Source organism: Vanessa atalanta, chromosome 24 (genome assembly GCF_905147765.1).
Source record: "Vanessa atalanta chromosome 24, ilVanAtal1.2, whole genome shotgun sequence".
In the NCBI taxonomy this organism is placed as follows: Eukaryota; Metazoa; Arthropoda; class Insecta; order Lepidoptera; family Nymphalidae; genus Vanessa; species Vanessa atalanta.
The window spans coordinates 2608600-2627463 of record NC_061894.1 but is presented as its reverse complement, the minus strand read 5'-3'; the positions used below and the strand labels follow the sequence as shown (position 1 = coordinate 2627463).

The 18864-nt window shown below is 31.2% G+C and overlaps 2 protein-coding genes across 2 annotated transcripts in view; one reads left to right on the top strand and one right to left on the bottom strand.

Annotated features, from left to right (window-relative positions):
• Positions 1–4448, bottom strand: part of LOC125073314 — a 133402-nt gene extending 128954 nt beyond the window's left edge. The window contains exon 1 of the mRNA XM_047684091.1: positions 4296–4448. The gene's annotated coding sequence lies outside the window, so the exon portion shown is untranslated. The remainder of the gene's footprint in view (positions 1–4295) is intronic.
• Positions 4449–10535: 6087 nt separating this feature from the next.
• LOC125073366 (serine/threonine-protein phosphatase 2A regulatory subunit B'' subunit gamma-like) lies at positions 10536–17694 on the top strand. Its single transcript, XM_047684169.1, has 7 exons — positions 10536–10805; positions 11412–11763; positions 12746–12917; positions 13979–14167; positions 15097–15233; positions 15384–15597; positions 16485–17694. Exons 1-7 carry the CDS (start codon positions 10664–10666, stop codon positions 16710–16712), a joined length of 1434 nt encoding a protein of 477 aa, XP_047540125.1. The 5' UTR covers positions 10536–10663; the 3' UTR covers positions 16713–17694.
• The last annotated feature ends 1170 nt before the right edge of the window (positions 17695–18864 follow it).

The window sequence follows — 18864 nt, the reverse complement described above, 5'->3', positions numbered from 1 at the left end:
ATTCATTTTAAACAAACAAGCGTTACTTAATTTTATTATTTAATAAAAGAGAAAAAAATGAACGTGTGACTTAATGATAAGATACGTTTTCATAGACGTTGCACGACAATACGAATAAGATAACTAGAACTTACATAATCGATTCGCTACCAAACGTTGGATCAAATGTTTGAGAGGGGTTATAAACTGGCTCACAAAAATCGTAACAAAAAGTTTGAATAGCTTCACGGTGAACTGCTGTCTAGTGATTGACTCAAAGATGACTCCAACTCTTTATAGTCGGAGGGAATATTAATATAACAATGCTTTTATTATTCATTTAAAAAAAAAAACCTTTCTGGGTGCCTAGATTTTCTTCAACTCAATTATATCTAGGAACTCTAAACTATCTTCATATAAAAATCAAATCGATCGCTTGTATGTTTCTCCGTGAAAAATGGACTAACGAACAAACTATCGAAATATTCATATTGATAATAATGTACTAGTCTCGAGACATTTTCAATATATATAAAAACTTCAAGGATAATATCAATATCTATTTCGTTCCAGACAATTAAATGCCAAGCATAACAACCTATTATTGAATCTAAGCGTGAATCACTGCCGTGACTTCGTCCGTTACAGATGATCTACGTAATTATTGCATAGTTCATAACATGGGTGGACCTACATTTTAATAATAATTTTAGTACATCGAGCTACCTTTTGAATCGATACAAGCGCTTCAAATCAGTCTCAAGAACCCTAGAGAAGGTCTTAGGTTTAATTACGCACGTTGCAACAAATATATTTTTATATATATATATATATATATATACATTTTTTTAACGTTTATCCTTTATTGTTTTAGATGATCGCACTAGTGATGTATGCTTAGCATTAATAAAAGTCACATGCTTAATTTCCTGTGTTTTAATTATTTTTACACCTAATTTTAATAATTCGATGTTTAGTCGAATAGTGATTCAGTAACTATTAATCGGCAGAATGTCAAAAAATGATCCAATATGCCGAATACCGAAGAATAATATATCATGGACGGCCGATGTTCTCTTCGGTTGAGAGGAAGCAAGAAAACACATAACACTAAATAAATTTATTCAGACAGAGGATCAAAGCCTAAACTTTTGGTTTGAGTAAAGAATACTGCGATATCGGCAAAATATTTATTAAAAAAAAATACAAAACAATCAGTAAGAAACATTTTTTACAAACAAGAAGAAAAAATAAATAAGTAACTCGAAGTTATCGATGTCTCATGAGTGATATAATCGATTATCATATATAATCAATTCTATTATAAAACTCTGCAGACTTATTACAAGTAGACTCTCAAGCATCCTTGATTAAAGTATATTTTGATGCGATAGATACATAAATTAAGATTATTTTTTAATTTTAATTGATTAATCATTGATAAAAAATGTTTGTATTGGAAAACGAAAGGCTAACTAGCCTAATGAATAGAAATATTTTTAAAGGATTAGACAATTGTGTCAAAAATTTGAAATCAATGTTATCTTTGGTAAATAATGATAAATTTTTGGGACATAAATTTTTAGGTTGAGTGAGCCATCGTACACGATTAAGAGACATAACATCTCAGATAATACCGCAATAAGCTATGGACTGTGGACTCTGTAGGAGTGTAGAGACAGTAGACAATGAAACCCCAACAGTGGAGGTGGTACCAACACCACCAATACCATCGGATAGTCTATTTTACTCTTCACCTTTCCTAAACATATATTGCAAGATTGAACTTATCTCTTGACTAATAACGTTTGTGCACTAAATATCTTCTAAATCTTGTTTTTTTTTGACTAAGCAAACCGTTAAATTAAAAAACCATCAGTAGCAGATGAATAATGACCGAACACGAAATAAACACATTAATTACCTTCATAATTTGACACATTCATATTTTGACATATCTCACACGATTTTGTATCTTGCATTCTTGTCTTACTTAAACAAATGGATGATATGCTATCCTATTCGCTCAGCATTGATTTAAGTTCTAATTTAAGTTATTTCGTCTTACGTTTTCTTGAGAACGGTGTATATATTTTTATTGTTATTAGTATAATTAGGGACCAAACCACCAAAGAACCAAGTACGACCATATTTGGGGCCAAACTCCTGCTGTTAGTTTTTAAATGCAACTCAGACGTAAATATTTCGAGTAATAACTAAAATAATTAAACAATTTAAGCCCCATTGTTATCACGGGTATATTTAAGCGCAGGGGCCATTATTATTGTGGCCATATTGCGTGTATTTTATTATGTATTTATATTATTGTCGTTTTATTTTCACTGATAATAAAATAATAATCAAAAATATAATGTTCGGAAGAATAGCATTAGATCATGGTACTGGCCTTAATATCAATTCCTTATACATACATATTTAAAAAAAGACCTAAAATTATTTTTAGAAAAATAAAAATATTACGATTACATCAACGAAAATCATTATTTACAATCTATCTAGATAAAATTACAGGTAATTTAGTTACTAAATTTTTTGGATGATTTATTTCACCATCGCAACCTGCGTATTTAATTTCATAAGCAACATACCTACTACATATATACACCTATTTTTTTTTATTTGTATGTATATATATTACACATATACTGTAGAGATATATTACTTCAAAACTATTATTTGCTTGTCTTTTTTCTTAACATTTATCATAATATCAAATTCGAAACTGATATAATGAAAATTGCGTAAACTTAATGTTTTACGTTTGATTAAAAAGTGCGTTTTGCTTGAAAACGAAAGATTACATCTAAAATATACTTTAAAAAAAAACTGACCTTCACGTTAACATATTTCATTACTTCGAATCACAATTCCATTACAAAAATAAACTGATTAAAAAAGTCAAATATCAAAAAGTATCAATGTACAAACATAACACTATAATGAACACGCAACACCTGGCCCGCCAAATTTCATAGTCTGCCTAAACCAGTTCAACGGAATAATAGCATTATGAAACGCATTATTAGAATTTTAGTCGGACAAGTACGGATTTGAATTGATTAAGCTTAAGCTGATACAATGAAGTCAATTGTCTGTTCTAACTAGTTAGTCGTCCTGAACTTTTACAATATACTATTACTTCGTCGAATTCAATACAATAAAAATTAGATAATACATTATTTAGTAATGTTTGTTATTAATTTTTATGTCAACTAAACAGATTAAAAAACTATTTAAGAAATCCGCAGTTAATATTTAATTAAATCTATCTATCTAAATTATATATAGGTTAGATTTTCTTTTTTTAATACATCGTTTCCTAAGTTAACAACTAGTAACGAAATGGAGTTTTACGAACATAAAATAAATCTACATGAATCATATCTGCTGATTTATGTTAAATTCCAACAAAATAAATAACCGTATAAAATTCTACAAAGCTTACAATAATTGTTACGATCCAATAAAATAAAGTTTGAGAAAATTTGCCAAATTTGATCGGTAGTTTCAAAGTAAAATTTATCTGTAACATAGGTATTAATTATGTAATCAACTCATGAACTCAAAACATAATATTTTAGGATATTTCATAATATCCTTAACTAGATCATACCACATAAATTCCTTAGTAGAATTTAAAACGTATAATTTAGTACTATGACAACACGTTCAGAAATCGTGATCAACAATTCTTCTTCAGATCTATGTTCGTATTTATATTTAAATTCAAATATAGTATAGTAGTAAATTGTCAACGATTAATTAGAAATAAATATATTAAATACTTATAAAATATTAGTTAATTGTAAATATAAATATTCAAGACCAGTCGTATTTTACAATTGTGATTTATCAAAACGGATTACGAATAATTGTAGTGTAGAGTTGCTATTATTATTTACATATTTGATGTATTTGTAATAGGGGTCTATGTTACATGCAGCGGTATATTATAATATATATTACCGGATCTAAACAGCAGCGCCTAAATCGACGTTCACATTTTCTTTGACCGCCTAACATTCCATCAGAACTCAGAAGCCCGCAAGGTCGGAGAGATTCGACTAGCCATAATAAAAACTTAACGCAATAGATACGACACTCGCAAATATCTTGCCTATATTAGAAACGTTAAAAAACAAATTACACAATTTATTTTGTTATTAAATTCACCGTAACACGTAGAATGCGAATCGCCTTGCAAAAGTTGAAGCTAAACATTTCAGAAAGAAGTTAAGAGGCAAAAGGTTGTGCTGCAATAGAACCCTTTTCAACTCGGTCGCTTATACACTCACCGATATAAACTGCCGTGCACCACCAAATTATCCGTCCATTGTAAGCACTGAGCTTCTGAATTAAACTTTTTTATCACGCCAATAATGTTAGATCACTTAACATCGGAATCGAATTAATTTTGACACATTAATAGGGACGCACATCCACACCCGTCAACGTCTCGCGCATAACTGAGGCAGCGCTTGCTCAGTGTCGGCACTCGGCGCTCGCAGCAGAAACTTGCCCGGGCGGTCTACGGCCTGCGCTCGCGCACCCAACGGATGGTCCGGTTTACGCTTGTTAGTTGTTTCGACTTCGCCTTTTGTCATAAGAATATATCAGTTTTATCATACAAAAATTATGTAATGAAAATTTAGACTATAGACGTAGTCACGGTCATTTCAGTGTCGATATTTATTTATTAGTGTGAATATTTAATTTGTTAACAGTCAATTCATTGTCTACAGTTTTTTTTTTATCCGCAGACAATACAAAAAACAAATAATATTTGAGAGTTCATCACAATCATAATACGATTGCCCAGTGCCCTTAACTCATGCATTTGGGGCAGACAATGTGCGCAAACTCCACGTAATGAATTTGGAAGACTGTTACGGCCTACTTGGAAATGTTTTGCTTGAGGAACTGATGGATACTCTTAGTCCTAATTCCCTTAATCGTCTTTCACTACCCTTGTTTTATAATAGGGTGACCTTATAATACCCTCCCTACCTTAGCGATGTGACTCAGAAATAGTAAATATATTGAATATAATTAATTATTATTACATAATATCATCTATTAAATACACAATACAATGAAAATATACGAAACTTTATATAAAGGATTTTATTTGCTATGTTGTGTAAATAAGGTCACATGCGATACTTTAGTTTATTCAGTAAACATATTTACCGTAGAACCTGTAGACAATTTTGCTTTATAGATTGTCTGGACGAGAGTTCCAGATTTTAGTCTTAGCTTCGCTGAGTCAGCTTGCACTAGGTAAAAAAAAGTATAGCTATAATAAAAAGTGGCACAAAGTAAATAATAACCTAGTTAAAAAAAAAAAACATTAATTACAACTTTTTTCAAAGCAAATAGGTAGTAATATTTGAGATATATATATATATATATCTATATACTTAATATTAAACTAGAAAGAAGAATCACTAATGCTCTAGAGAAACAGCGTGCATTGCTCGATGGTACTTGTAGTTATGCAAATCGTTGCTTTTTTTATCGATCAAGGCAAGATAAGTGAGTTACTCAGTCTTAAGCGGAGAATTACTTCTTAGGTTATGACTACTAATTAAAATAGCTCGTAAAAAAAAAGATGTATTTCCCAGAATAATAACAGTTTTTTTAGTAATAATAGTTATGTTTGACAAATTAAAGAAATTATTACGTGTGTAAACACTGTAACCCCAAACTCTGGAATAATATTGACAAACTTTGCCCAAAACAATATTGTAAAATTTTATTGACTCTATTAAGTACTACACCCGAAGCCCAGAACAGAAAACAGTAGGCATAACAATATATATTTTATTTATAAGTTACAATTGACGCTTCAAATTGCTTTAAATAAACATGAAAATTAGGTAGAATAAAAATAAAACCTTTTTTTTTTTTAATTAACCTGTGCATTTATTTATTTTTACTTGACCCCTATCTTCATCGGACGCCATCGTAATAAGTCACCCTTACCGTTACAGCGCTACTATTTAACGGATGGCCCCTATAGTAACACTAATACTCATGATAAAATGACTTCGACGAAGTTTTACTCGATAGGTTATGCAAGGAAATTGAGGTCTGTTGTGTCTTTACTATCAATAATCTTACATCGAAAAATGTATCCCTTGTCAGTCAAAGGCTTTCCAATTTTCTTTAGATTAAGTTGATGTTTTTACTTTACGTTTCAAACCGGCCGATTTTTTCTTTTAATTGGTTTATCTTCCGAGGGAAGGTCTATTCTCCTGAAAGCCTAGCTACATATCAGAAAGTTTCGACTGTGTGAATTAAATAAATACACCATATCATTATATTTTTTTCATCTCTCATTCTTATTATTATTCCCCTCGAGCTCGGTAGTGGAAACCTGCATACGTTGCCCAGATCTGTATCCACTAATCCACGTTGAAGACGCGTGGTAGGATAAACTTTAAATATTCTCCTCAAGGCGAGAGACATTTGCTGAACAGTGACATTTACTTTAAAAAGACAATTTGGGTATAACGGAAGAATGAAGAAAAGATTGAGGAAAAGAAAATGATTTGGTAGTGGACACCCCCGTGCCGTGGAAACCACGTGAAGCTGTTGGTCCTGCGTCTAAACTCTTTCGGGTCGTGTCGGACCATCCGTCCGTGTTCCATCGGACAATGAGAGTGCACCAATATTTGCGCACACACTTTTGCACTCTATATGTCTTAGCTGTCGTAGTTGGATAGTCTTCCTTAATGATCCACCACAGTGCAGTATAAATAAAGTCGAGCCAGAGTATAGAAACTCTAACTTAGGTACCTTAAAATATCTTAAACACTGAGATTTATCGGTACACTTTACGTAACAAACACACAACATGCCTTTGCCAGACTGAATTAATATTAAAAAAGATAATAACAATTTTTATTTATATTTATACTGAAATTTAATATAAAAACAACATTAATGAAACCAAAAAGTCTATTCGAATGTCGTTAATAATGCGAAAGTAACTCTCTGTCTGTCTGTTGTCTATCTGTATGTTACTATTTGATTAAAACCGTATTTGTAGAAATGTAGTATAAACCTTGAACTCCAAAGAATATAGAATTTTTAATACCATAATACCTGACAACCAACTCCATAAAATGCGAGCGAATTCGCGAGAGTCAACTAGTATCAAATAAAATCTTGGCATTGTTATACCTTTTATACATAAGTGAATATCGAATTCTTACCTACTGTAATTACGTTAAATTACACAAGCCAAATAACTGTTACATAATCATACTTATTACGTTATTAACGTAACGCAAAACGGATGGATATCGAATAATTCAGTATTCGATGCAAAAAAAAGTAATTAAATAAGAAATTAGTTACGTGTTAATGAGTTATGCGTGCGTTATGACTCTAAGGAAACTTTCAATTTAATACATCTATATTCTAGTTCCTGTAATAGTCGCATAATCGTTACTGTGATATAAATAAAGAAAACAATATTTAAATACGTTCAAATTTCACTTAGAAAATACAATAAGCAAATTACAATGAAAGTCTTCAAAAACCGCAAGGAGAGTATATTTTAAAAATGGAAGAGCGTTTTTTCTAGAAGAGACAACACATAAATTTACATTATAGATAATATTTTTTACTTTTTAACAATGAAATATATACATTTATACCTTACTCTATTCACCATAGCAGGAAAAATGCCAAATAAACAACATTTGACAATTTGGCAAATTGATGTGATATCATAGGTTGAGATCTTGATTAATCTATGATATTCACTATGGATTTGCGAAAAAATGGCATTGACGAAACTGGTATCGAAATTTTGGAAGTAAAATTAAAGTTCAAATAAGTATTATCTTTATAAATAAAGATAATCATGAACTCTTAGTATTGCACAATGCAGCTGAGTTATTAGCAAATCGCATGATATACGTAAATTTAAGGTTTGTTTATCTTTTTTCCTATTTCCATTGGAACGGGATATAGTCAGCTATAGTGTAAGCAGGATTACTTATATAAATTATTTTCTTCCTGATGTTAGAAAAACGTCAATTGAATGTAAAATATTCTAATAATAAAATAACAAAAAATCAATATCAACATTAATTTGGATTTAGGGATTTTTGCTGTGTAATTTTGATTCGAACTTTATGAGTCATTTTGTGATAAGGGACGGAAGTGTGTAACAGGAAGCGCGCGAGATTTGATCTGACCAATCACCGCGTATGGTGCTAAATTTGGCCGTCAGATGGTACCAACTCACAATTATTCAATATGCTCTCAATAAAATAGGTACGTGTACGCGCTTGAGAAGTTCTAGAATTAAATTATATATATATATATATATATTATAATAATAATCCTTTAGCCCAGCAGTAGGAAATTTACAGGCTGCTAATGTATTGTAATAATAATCTATTTATTAATAATAAAGTAATTATTATTATGAATAATATAATTTCTTCTACTATAATATTCGCTAATTTAAACAGTGACAATTAAAATTTGCAATAAAATAAAACTTCATGTAGTTCTCAAGTCACACATAATAAAAACTGTCTAATCATGTTTTCTGAAAGAAGTATAAATTCAAATCTTCATTCACCTTGTGATGTTTATGAGCAAATAATAACTACGTAAACAGTACATTGCTTAGTTATCTATCTTATCTATCTAATTAATGTCTTAATTTTGTGAAGCGAATAGATGTTAATAATGAACATATTATATTCAAAGCTTTAAAAAAAGGTTTTAATTCAATTCAAATATGTCCACTTTACGTATTCATGCAAAATAAAAAAAAATACCAAATACCATGCGTACTAGTTTTATAATTTAAATATGCTTTGTATTATACATTTTAAACTTTTTTATAATTTACAAGTGTATAATTTACAATATGTATAAATGATTATCTCATAGATTAAAACAACAAGTTTATAGATGTTTTACTTTAAAGTATAAATGTTTGTCTACATATCATGCAGATAATGTAACTGTACAATATTATTTTATTATCTGTACCTACTTCCTTGTAAGTGTCGACGAAAGTTCAGCCGCATACAGCTTCTATTTGATGATTAAATTGCAAGTACGTTACGTTTTGTGGCTTTTGATAAGTTATGAGAAATGGCTGTTGCAATAATATACTAACATTTTTTTTTATTAGATTTTTATTTTAAATAAGCTATATTTTTTTTAAAATAATTATTTTGTATTGTAGAAGTTTAAATTATTCAACATCATACAAAACTAATGTGTTTTTGATTATGAAATTTCTTATTAAAGAGTCATAATACGTTTGTTAATCCAAATAATTTTAGAAAAAAAAAAATAAGAATATAAAAATAGGTAAATAATAATTTGATTTAATTTTTTATTTTTATTAAAACAATAATCTATTCCAGTTCTTATAATGGTAAAATATATTATACGTTTACTGGGGTACGACGCGTTCAATAATAATCACAATTTATACGACAAACGCCTTCATTGGCTTCAAATTTTATTTTAGTTAAAAACATATCTCCGACGTATATGATATCAAATGGCCCACTATGTGTACAATATTCTACATATTTACGTCGTCAGGATCCAGAACATTGAAATATCAAAGTTTATTTTAATTTGTTCAGTTGCTGCATAGGTTAGTGTAAAAATAATACAATTACAATAAATTTTTCTTTAGGTATTACGTATTTTTACTATCCAATACTCTAAATTTTATTCCTACCCTGTTACCAACCCGCTTCACTGGGCGTTTTAAAATTTATTTAATTGATTTTTTGCTATCTAATTAGCAAAAAATCGAAATTTAATTGCAAAACGCACGCGCGCAAACACTATCTCACACAAACACACACACTAACACACACATACACACAGAGATACACAACATGCATAAACATTAAACAGTTGAATAATTCTTTTTAATTTATTTATGAAAACATAGAAAAATAATTATTAAAATTTTTATTATAGCTGCCATGAGGTTTACCGGCATTATATTAAGTCTATCATTTGCGCCATAACATGTTCTTACTGTATACATTTTTTTATAAAGATCGGTTCAACTTTTCTAGAGCAGGACATACAGACAGACAGACAAAAATGGTAAAAATGTAAGTGAGTCATAAAACAAATATTATTGACGAAATTTGTCAAAAAAAATTGAGTGTACAGACAGGCTTTACATATTCATATTGCGTTTCTAAACACAACGAAAATAAGAATTGGTTCTAAGATCAGCTTAGAGACATCTACCGGCGAATAGTAAGATTACTATCCCGAGCCTCATTCCACAGTAAAATACTGTTTTCAATTTAATATATTTTTTAATGAATAGATTATCTTATAACCATTATTTACTATATTATAAAACTATTATTGCGATTAAAAAAATTGTCTTGTTTGTCTTAGGATTCAATTTGATTTTACCAAAACAAACAAACATGCATTGGTATTTGTCAATGTGAATGACATTTAATAGTAAACAAATTCTTAAATGTCAAACTATAAAAACTCAGTAATATTTGTATTTGTAAACATATTAAAATATATATTATATTGATTACCTTGATGTTAACTTACCATACCTCAACTTTAACAAATACATCAATTTAATATATTTATTTATTATTAAATACTTTATATTTTCATAAAAATGTCAACCAATAAAGAAAATAAAAGTGTTGAAACAATTACTAGCGATTTACTTGAAACGAATATCGTTATAAACGAAGAACAGAAGAGGGTGAACGAAATGTTAAAAAATCGCTTAAGGAAATATATAAAAAAATTAGACGGTAAGTGTTACTTAAAAAATACATTTTTTATTCTTTAATTTTAAAATAACTTCGTAGACTGGCATATGGGCAGCAGACAAATAAAATCACATACTTAGTGCCATTGCCTATAGAAATTGGCGTTATAATAAATATTAAACAATGTAAGCCAATGTTATTATGCCAATAAGCTTGGGAACTTAGAAGCTAATATGTTACCCTGTAGCTTCATTGGCTGAATCACTCTTCAGAAGGCAACACAGTAACACTTGTTATTATTTGCTTGGCAGATTATGTGGTGACATTTTATAACAATATAATTATTCTGTTATTTTATTAAAATAATAAAAACTAAATTTGATAGAGTGACAGCTCAATTCTTTCTATAATAATTCTTGTGTTTATGATTTTTTTTTTAATTCTTCCTGATTGTTATAATATAAGATCATTATTTTTTGTCCAACATGTTTATTTCATGAAATAGAATAGTGACTTGAACTTACCTGATTGTGTGCTTTTTCAAGTTTTCATATGTTTCCCAGTGGTAGTCAATTTACTGTGATATGTTTTCTTTCCGGTCACATAGTGTTTGCTAGTTAATTATTACTGTATTTTTTTATAAAATAGAGAAAAATATGTGCACGAGTAAGGAAGAAAGTGAAAAGACCGAACTCGAGACATTCAAACAATTATACAAACCGAAACTTGAAGGTGACGAAGAGACATACAAAAAAATACCTAAATTTTACTTCAAACTTCCTCGAGCCGATGATGTCTTAGCACAAAAACTCAGGGAAGAAACAAGAGCTCAATTCTTGCAAAAGAAAAGCAAGGAATTGTTAGATAATAGTGAATTGAAGCATTTATGGAGTCTGCTTGAGAAATCTAACGGTAGTTACAGTATGGCTAATAGTGACGAATTGACAGTTGATTATTTACAGTTCAAGAAAATTAGAGATGAAGCTGGACCAAAGTATAGGTAACTCCTTTGAAAAACTAATTTGTACTCGCTCACTCAGCAAAAGCTATGGTCAGGTGTCTTAAATATTTTGCTGTAATTACAATTTACTTAAAATTTGTACCCTGTCTAATTGCTTCTGATTTAATTAGATCAAATCCATTTATGCAGATTCCATTTAATCACGATCCCGGCAATGAAAATAGTTTTTATTTGAATAAATTATAGTCTTTTTAGTTATATCATACAAAATAATTTGGTTCACACAATTAATCGTTCAAGTAGAATTCTTAAAATATTCATAGCTTATTAAAAAGGATAACATTGACGAAATAGTTTAATCAATTAGGATGATTAAAGGAAATTAAGATTCTAAGTTGGATTCATAGATATTTTGACATATTCATGTCATATAACTTCAAGTTGAAGCCACCAAACAAACCATTAAAAAACTTATTAATCTTATTTTCCAGATGTATAAACTTTTATACTCAGTATTCACTGGTTGGAAATGTTCAATTGTGAGACATGACTCAATAAGTCAATTAATTTGATTAATCCATTGTATAAAATTATTATATATTTAAATTCCACACTATTTACATCTCAACTTCTGTGTATGAATTAATTTGAAGCGGTAACTTGACTGCTTAACAACTACTTATCAAGGCTTTGCATATTTTGATTAAAGTCTGCATAAAACATTTATATCATAATAAATCTCTTTTGGTCCGAATATGTTAACTGTCAACTTCAACAATCATCATAATAATTTGGATAACTTACACAAAACCATAATGACTTATACACCTAAACCTGCCTCAAGCTCAAGAATCACACTATTTTTTAGTGATAACTTTAGAAAACTGTTTGGTAGCTTTTGAGTTTATATTCGTACACGCTCGGCGGGAGGACTTTGGTTTATAATATATAGTGATTTATTTTATTTTATATATTAATAAATGTGATATTTAATATTTAATTTCCTGACACATTTCCCCAGGCCTTACTTCACAGCAGAGGTGTTCGGTCGTCTACAAGCTGCTGAAGGTGGAATAGGTCGTGTACGAGGAGTTTCTCTCTTCAACTATGTTATGCGTCGAGTTTGGTTACAACAAACACGGATTGGTCTGTCCTTGTACGATGTATCAGGGCAGGGATATCTGACTGAACATGTGAGTACATTTAAGTTACTTATACATATGTCCAATTTACAATGGCACATTACTTATTTATTATCAGAAACATAAACAGCAGCAGCGTAAGCGTTCAATTTGTCAGTAATAAGGAAATTAGGATGTTATGTACTTATGCTAGTAATTATACAAGCATACATTATAAGGGACATAACTTCTTAGTTCCCAAGGTTGGTGGCGCATAGGTGATGTAAGGAACGGTTAATACTTCTTACAGCACCTTTGTCTATGGGCGGTGGTGACCACTTACCATCAGGTGGCCCATATGCTCGTCGGCCAACCAATGCAATAAAAAAAAATACTTACTATTCAAACTTTTTTAACGATAGAACTGTAGTAATGGTGGCACAAAGCCCTATAAATACTTGGAACATTACAACATGCAAAATATTTTCTAAAAATGTAATTTTTGCCGTCACATCTTTAGTTTGGTTTATGTTTCTGGTAATAAATGTGTAAAATGCAATTGTAAGTTGGACAGAAACTTATTGTTTCATTGTAGTCCATTTCCTAGTCAAAATACATAGCTAAAATTTTATTTTACTTACCATACTTTATTCAAGTAGGCTTTTACAAGCACTTTTGAATCGTCATTTAACAAACTATATTAAGTGAAGCTACCACCGCTTCGGTATGTAGATTCTACCGAGAAGAACCGGCAAGAAACTCAGTAGTTACTCTTTTCCAACATCTAAAAATACAGTCATGTTAGTTAAATACAATTATATATGTATGTTTACATATCCTGCCCGGAAGTCAACAAGCGTTAACTCCACGCTTTTTTATCATCTATATAATCTTGTATCGAATAATATGCCTTCTTCACCAAGGTATTTTTTTTTTCAAATGATTTGAAACGGCAAAGTTAAAAATGTCTGCGGAATTTTATTATAGAAACGGATACCTTGCTCCCAAGAATGATTTATTTACTTTGCGGAGTGTAATGTAAAATACACCTATTATTTATTTTATTAGTGTCAGTAAGCAATCCCATTCTGCCAAATATTTGTCCATTCGTGAAACAGAAACATCGTTTACAGGACTTGGAGAGCTATATAGCAGAGTTAGTACCGTCTCTCGCAGCACTGGATGGTCTGGACTCGTCGTTCACATCGTTCTACGTTTGTACAGCAGCCAGGAAGTTCCTCTTCTTCCTGGATCCTCTGAGAGTCGGCCGGGTGAGGATCAGGGATGTGCTGTCCTGCTCATTCCTTGATGATTTGTTGGAGGTGAGGCATGTTTCAGCTTTTTATGACATAATTTGTTTGTAAGAATTATGTTTTATTGTGTACCAAATAAAATAACATACAGTGATGAATATTCCAAAAATGTTATTATTTACAATACTATCAGTTTCTTTATTTCTTTATAGAGGATTATTAGTTTCTTCGCCTTTTATAATTGTTAAATAAAATAAGAAGAATTTTGGATCAAATTTTATTATACAGGTTTATTGGTAATTCGACGTATTCCCGTTAGGAGGTGATAGGGGTGACTATTTGCAATAATTATAAACCCCATATGCATGATCCAAAAGTTAACCATTTTTAAGTTATCACGTTTTTTAGTTTTTTTCAAAATAATTCTTACTTATAACTTAGCTATTGAACTGTTTCTAAGTCTAAATTTTATTTTTAATTAATTTTGTGGGACTTTTACAGGGCGACCTTTAGTCCGAATCCGTTTATGTTCGAATACGAATTTCCACCAGCGTCCTTTGTGGTCATTTTATTTCGATTGCTTTGAAATAAGTTCCTAGTTGTTGTACATTTTTGGAAAGCTAAGAAAACGGTTATGTTTTTAAAATAATCTGCAGGACAAGTTTCATAACGATTTAGCATTATGCATATGGGGGTTAAAATGATCGCAAATAGTCACCCCTATCACCTACGACGACCTCCGTGGTCGAGTAGTGTGTACACCGGTTTTCATGGGTACGCCACTCCGAGGTCCCGGTCTTCGATTCCCGGCCGAGTCGATGTAGAAAAAGTTCATTAGTTTTCTATGTTGTCTTGGGTCTGGGTGTTTGTGGTGCCGTCGTTACTTCTGATTTCCATAACACAAGTGCTTTAGCTACTTACATTGGGATCAGAGTAATGTATGTGATGTTTTCCAATATTTATTTATATATATATTTAAATGATATTGACATTTCCAGTTACGAGAAGAAGACCTGCCAATGGAGTTACAGGAACAGAACTGGTTCAGTGCGGCGTCAGCTCTCCGTGTGTATGGACAGTACCTCAACCTGGATCGGGACCATAACGGCATGCTCAGTATCAACGAACTGGCCGGGTATGGGAATAATACTTGATAGTACTCATTTTATATAATTAAATTAAGTGTAAATCTCAGTAGAAAGAAGAAACTCGGTAGTTACTCTTTTCCAACAATCAGTTTCATAGATTTATACTAACAGTGGCGTTGCCCCCCCCCCCCCCCCAGCTACGGCTCGGGCACGCTGACGCGCGCGTTCCTGGCGCGCGTGTTCCAGCAGTGCCTGACGTACGACGGCGAGATGGACTACAAGACGTACCTGGACCTGGTGCTGGCGCTGGAGAACCGCCGCCAGCCCGCCGCGCTCGCCTACCTGTTCCGCGTGCTCGACATCAACTCGCAGGGGTTCCTCGACGCCTTCACCCTCAACTACTTCTTCAAGGTCGGTTTTCATTTAATCATAACCGTTTGGGATAACTATCAAGACACGCTTACGTGACCGATTACTTAGCTTCGCTTCATAACATTATCAATAGAAGTATAACTTCGAAGTTTATTTCCAACTAACAGTTGAGTAGCGTGGAGATTCTAACCTTGCATAGTTATTATAATTTTATTTTTTAATGTATAATTAAAACACTTGATCTATGAGTCAAATAGTAAGCAACATATATTTATCTTAATCTTTAATTTATATCAAGTATTTGTGTCGGTGCGAAGTCCTTTACGTGACTTACAGTAGGCGATCTTTCTGTTACACAGTTTATACAATTATTTTTATTCAAATATTTGTAACAATTTTATTTCATCATTCAAATATTCTCAAACATCACCATAATTTATTTCTTTGTGTCTGTTATATAATCTATACATATAATAAAATTGGAGTGTCTGTTTGTAATATTAAATTAACCGCTTTTTACTAAATGCATATGTATGTATACACAATACATATAGCAAAATAACATATTTTTCATTTTTTATCTGTCTGTTTGTTCCGGCTAATCTCTGCAACGGCTAGATCGATTTTGACCGGACTTTCACGGGCAGATAGCTGATGTAATAGGGAGTAACTTAGGCTACAACAATAACTTTATAGACGCGCACGAAGTCGCGGGCACAGCTACATTATGTAAAGCGAAAACAACCCAACCGGATGTCACAAGACACGTCTCGTTGTTTATTCTTATGATTATGTAATAAGAGTTGATATACCTCAGTTGTTAATATGCTTCACTATTTATTCCTTATCGATTTCGTTCAATCCTAATCTCAGGAACTCGCACTACGAATTATAATGATCATAAATGACATGTAACTTGTGTACAGGCGATTCAAGAACAAATGGTGGCCCACGGCGCGGAACCGGTTAACTTCGATGACGTCAAAGACGAAATCTTCGACATGATCCGCCCGGAGCACCCGTCTCGTATAACACTCCAAGATCTGATCAAAAGCGGCCACGGACACACGGCTGTGTCGATTTTGTTGGAACTGCACGGGTTTTGGGCGTACGAGAACAGAGAGGCGCTGGCGGCCGCTGGAGATCATTCTTGACAGGGCAAGATGGAGTTTACGAAGGAGATTGATATAAATTTGAGATAGAATAATTTTAGAAGAGCACTACCACGTCGCTTTGTGGTCGAGGTGTACAAAGATGTCGTGGATTTGTCACGTCTGGGGAAATTATCGTGGTGAAGAATAAAAAAAAACCTGGGGTCAAGTAACGCCTCTAAGAAAGTTTAAAATTGAAAGACTAGTTTTTAATAAACTCATAATGTTTGCGCAGTCTTGTAGTCGGTATGAACATGTGAACAAATCTCTCCATGGTCTAAAATAAAGTCGCTTCCCTCTCTCTGTACGCTTAGATCTATTAAACTACGCGATGGAATTTAATGCGGGTTTTGTCAATATACAGATTGATTCAAGAGGGATGTTTATATGTATAAAACATGTATATTATATTAGAGAAAAGCAGAAAATTTAAACTTTCCTAACCGGAAAGAAAGCAAGTTTTTTTTTGTGTGTGTGTTCTAAAAGTTGTATATTAGATTCTTATGGTATCCGTGTGAAGCTGGGACGGATAGCTAGTGGTATATAATTATACCATTTAATATAATAATATAAATAATAATAAAAAATAGCTTAAATCTTTTATAAGCACGAGAAAATTATATGTACATATATGGCGGATGAATGCACAGACATATAGTTATATCAGTAAATTATAATTCACATATAATGTTTGTGTGACTCTTGCAGTTTTTTTATTATATATACAATTACAAATTAGGGGTGAAATATTTGTGTTAGATGTTATTTGTAAGAATTAAGTTCCTCTATCTCAGCATTCAAATCATATAAAATCAAAATACTCTTTATTCAAGTACTTTGGTTAAAAGCTTCGTTGAATCGTCATGTTAAGCCATTGGTTCGGGAAGTTGGTTCTACCGAGATTAACTGTCAAGAAACTCAGTATAATATATATATGTTACTCTAAAAGCTCGAACTACTGTAAATCTTAAGATTTTCCAGTAAAACCTAAGATTTACCGATTATGAATGGTAAATGTCCATAAAACTTTGGGATTCGAAGGATTTACCTGTTAGGTTGGGTTGGAATAGTAAAAGTCCGAAAAAGTCGTCCCTTTATAATATAAACTTACATTAACCAACTCATGTCGGTAAATCTTATGTTTTACTGGAAAATCTTAAGATTTACCTCAGTTCGAACTTTCACAGTAAAAGATATAATAATCACATTTCCACCATTTTAATTATAAAGTATATCAACAAAGCACTGTTATTAATTAACTTTGCATATATTCTGCCTGGAAATCAGCAAATACTAAGTCCACGATCTTTCTCATCAATGTAATCTTGTATCGAGTAATATGCCTTATTTATCAATGTTTTATTGACTTGAGATTTAAATTTATTCATAGACCAAGATAAGAATGGCTTTATTCTACGTTTGTTATTAACTACCCAACAACTACCCCTAGGTAGAAATTAATTAAACAAACATCATTATGTAAAATTTGATTTATTGTCAATATTTTGTAAATAACATGAAATAAATGGTAAATAATAAACATTAACTGTATTAAATATATTGTTAAATCATTTACTATAAATCTTATATATTTGTAAAACTTATTTTCTAAATAAAATCTTTGAATACGTTACGTTTGTTTTAATGTAAATTATATTTTTTAATCTAACAACACCATCACCGATAAAGAATAAAAATTAAAAATTTGTACTAAACGATTTTTGGTATATGTACTTGCATGTGTGCGTATTTATATATTTATTGTCAAAGAATATTGTTTTCGTTTATATTATGAAGGCTCTTGTTTGTTTGTGGTCTGCATCCATAGACAACGTGATACTACAGAAGGTATTACTGCTAACATTATCAATGAATCGTTACTGTCACTGTGCTATAGAGCGTAGAGTTGGACATAGACAAAATATTAAACTCCTTACAACATTTTACTGATCATTTGCTCTGAACTAAACTAGACACAATGGTTGAGTAATTGTAATGACATCTATAGGCGCGTATTGTACACGAAATTTTTAGTCGCTTAATTTAACCGTACAGAAATATTTTAGATGGTCTCGTTCGACATTCGTCGAAGTAACAACGAATATATTTGTATATTTAAGTAGCTTAAATCTGGCATGAATTCAGGAACGTTACA

What these genes read in the sequence shown, in the direction of transcription:
- LOC125073366 (XM_047684169.1), top strand. Translation starts at nt 10,664, where the DNA reads ATGTCAACCAATAAAGAAAATAAAAGTGTTGAAACAATTACTAGCGAT. An exon ending in GAAGCTGGACCAAAGTATAG is followed by an intron (nt 11,764 to 12,745) that starts GTAACTCCTTTG and finishes ACATTTCCCCAG; the next exon opens with GCCTTACTTCACAGCAGAGG. An exon ending in CCCTCAACTACTTCTTCAAG is followed by an intron (nt 15,598 to 16,484) that starts GTCGGTTTTCAT and finishes ACTTGTGTACAG; the next exon opens with GCGATTCAAGAACAAATGGT.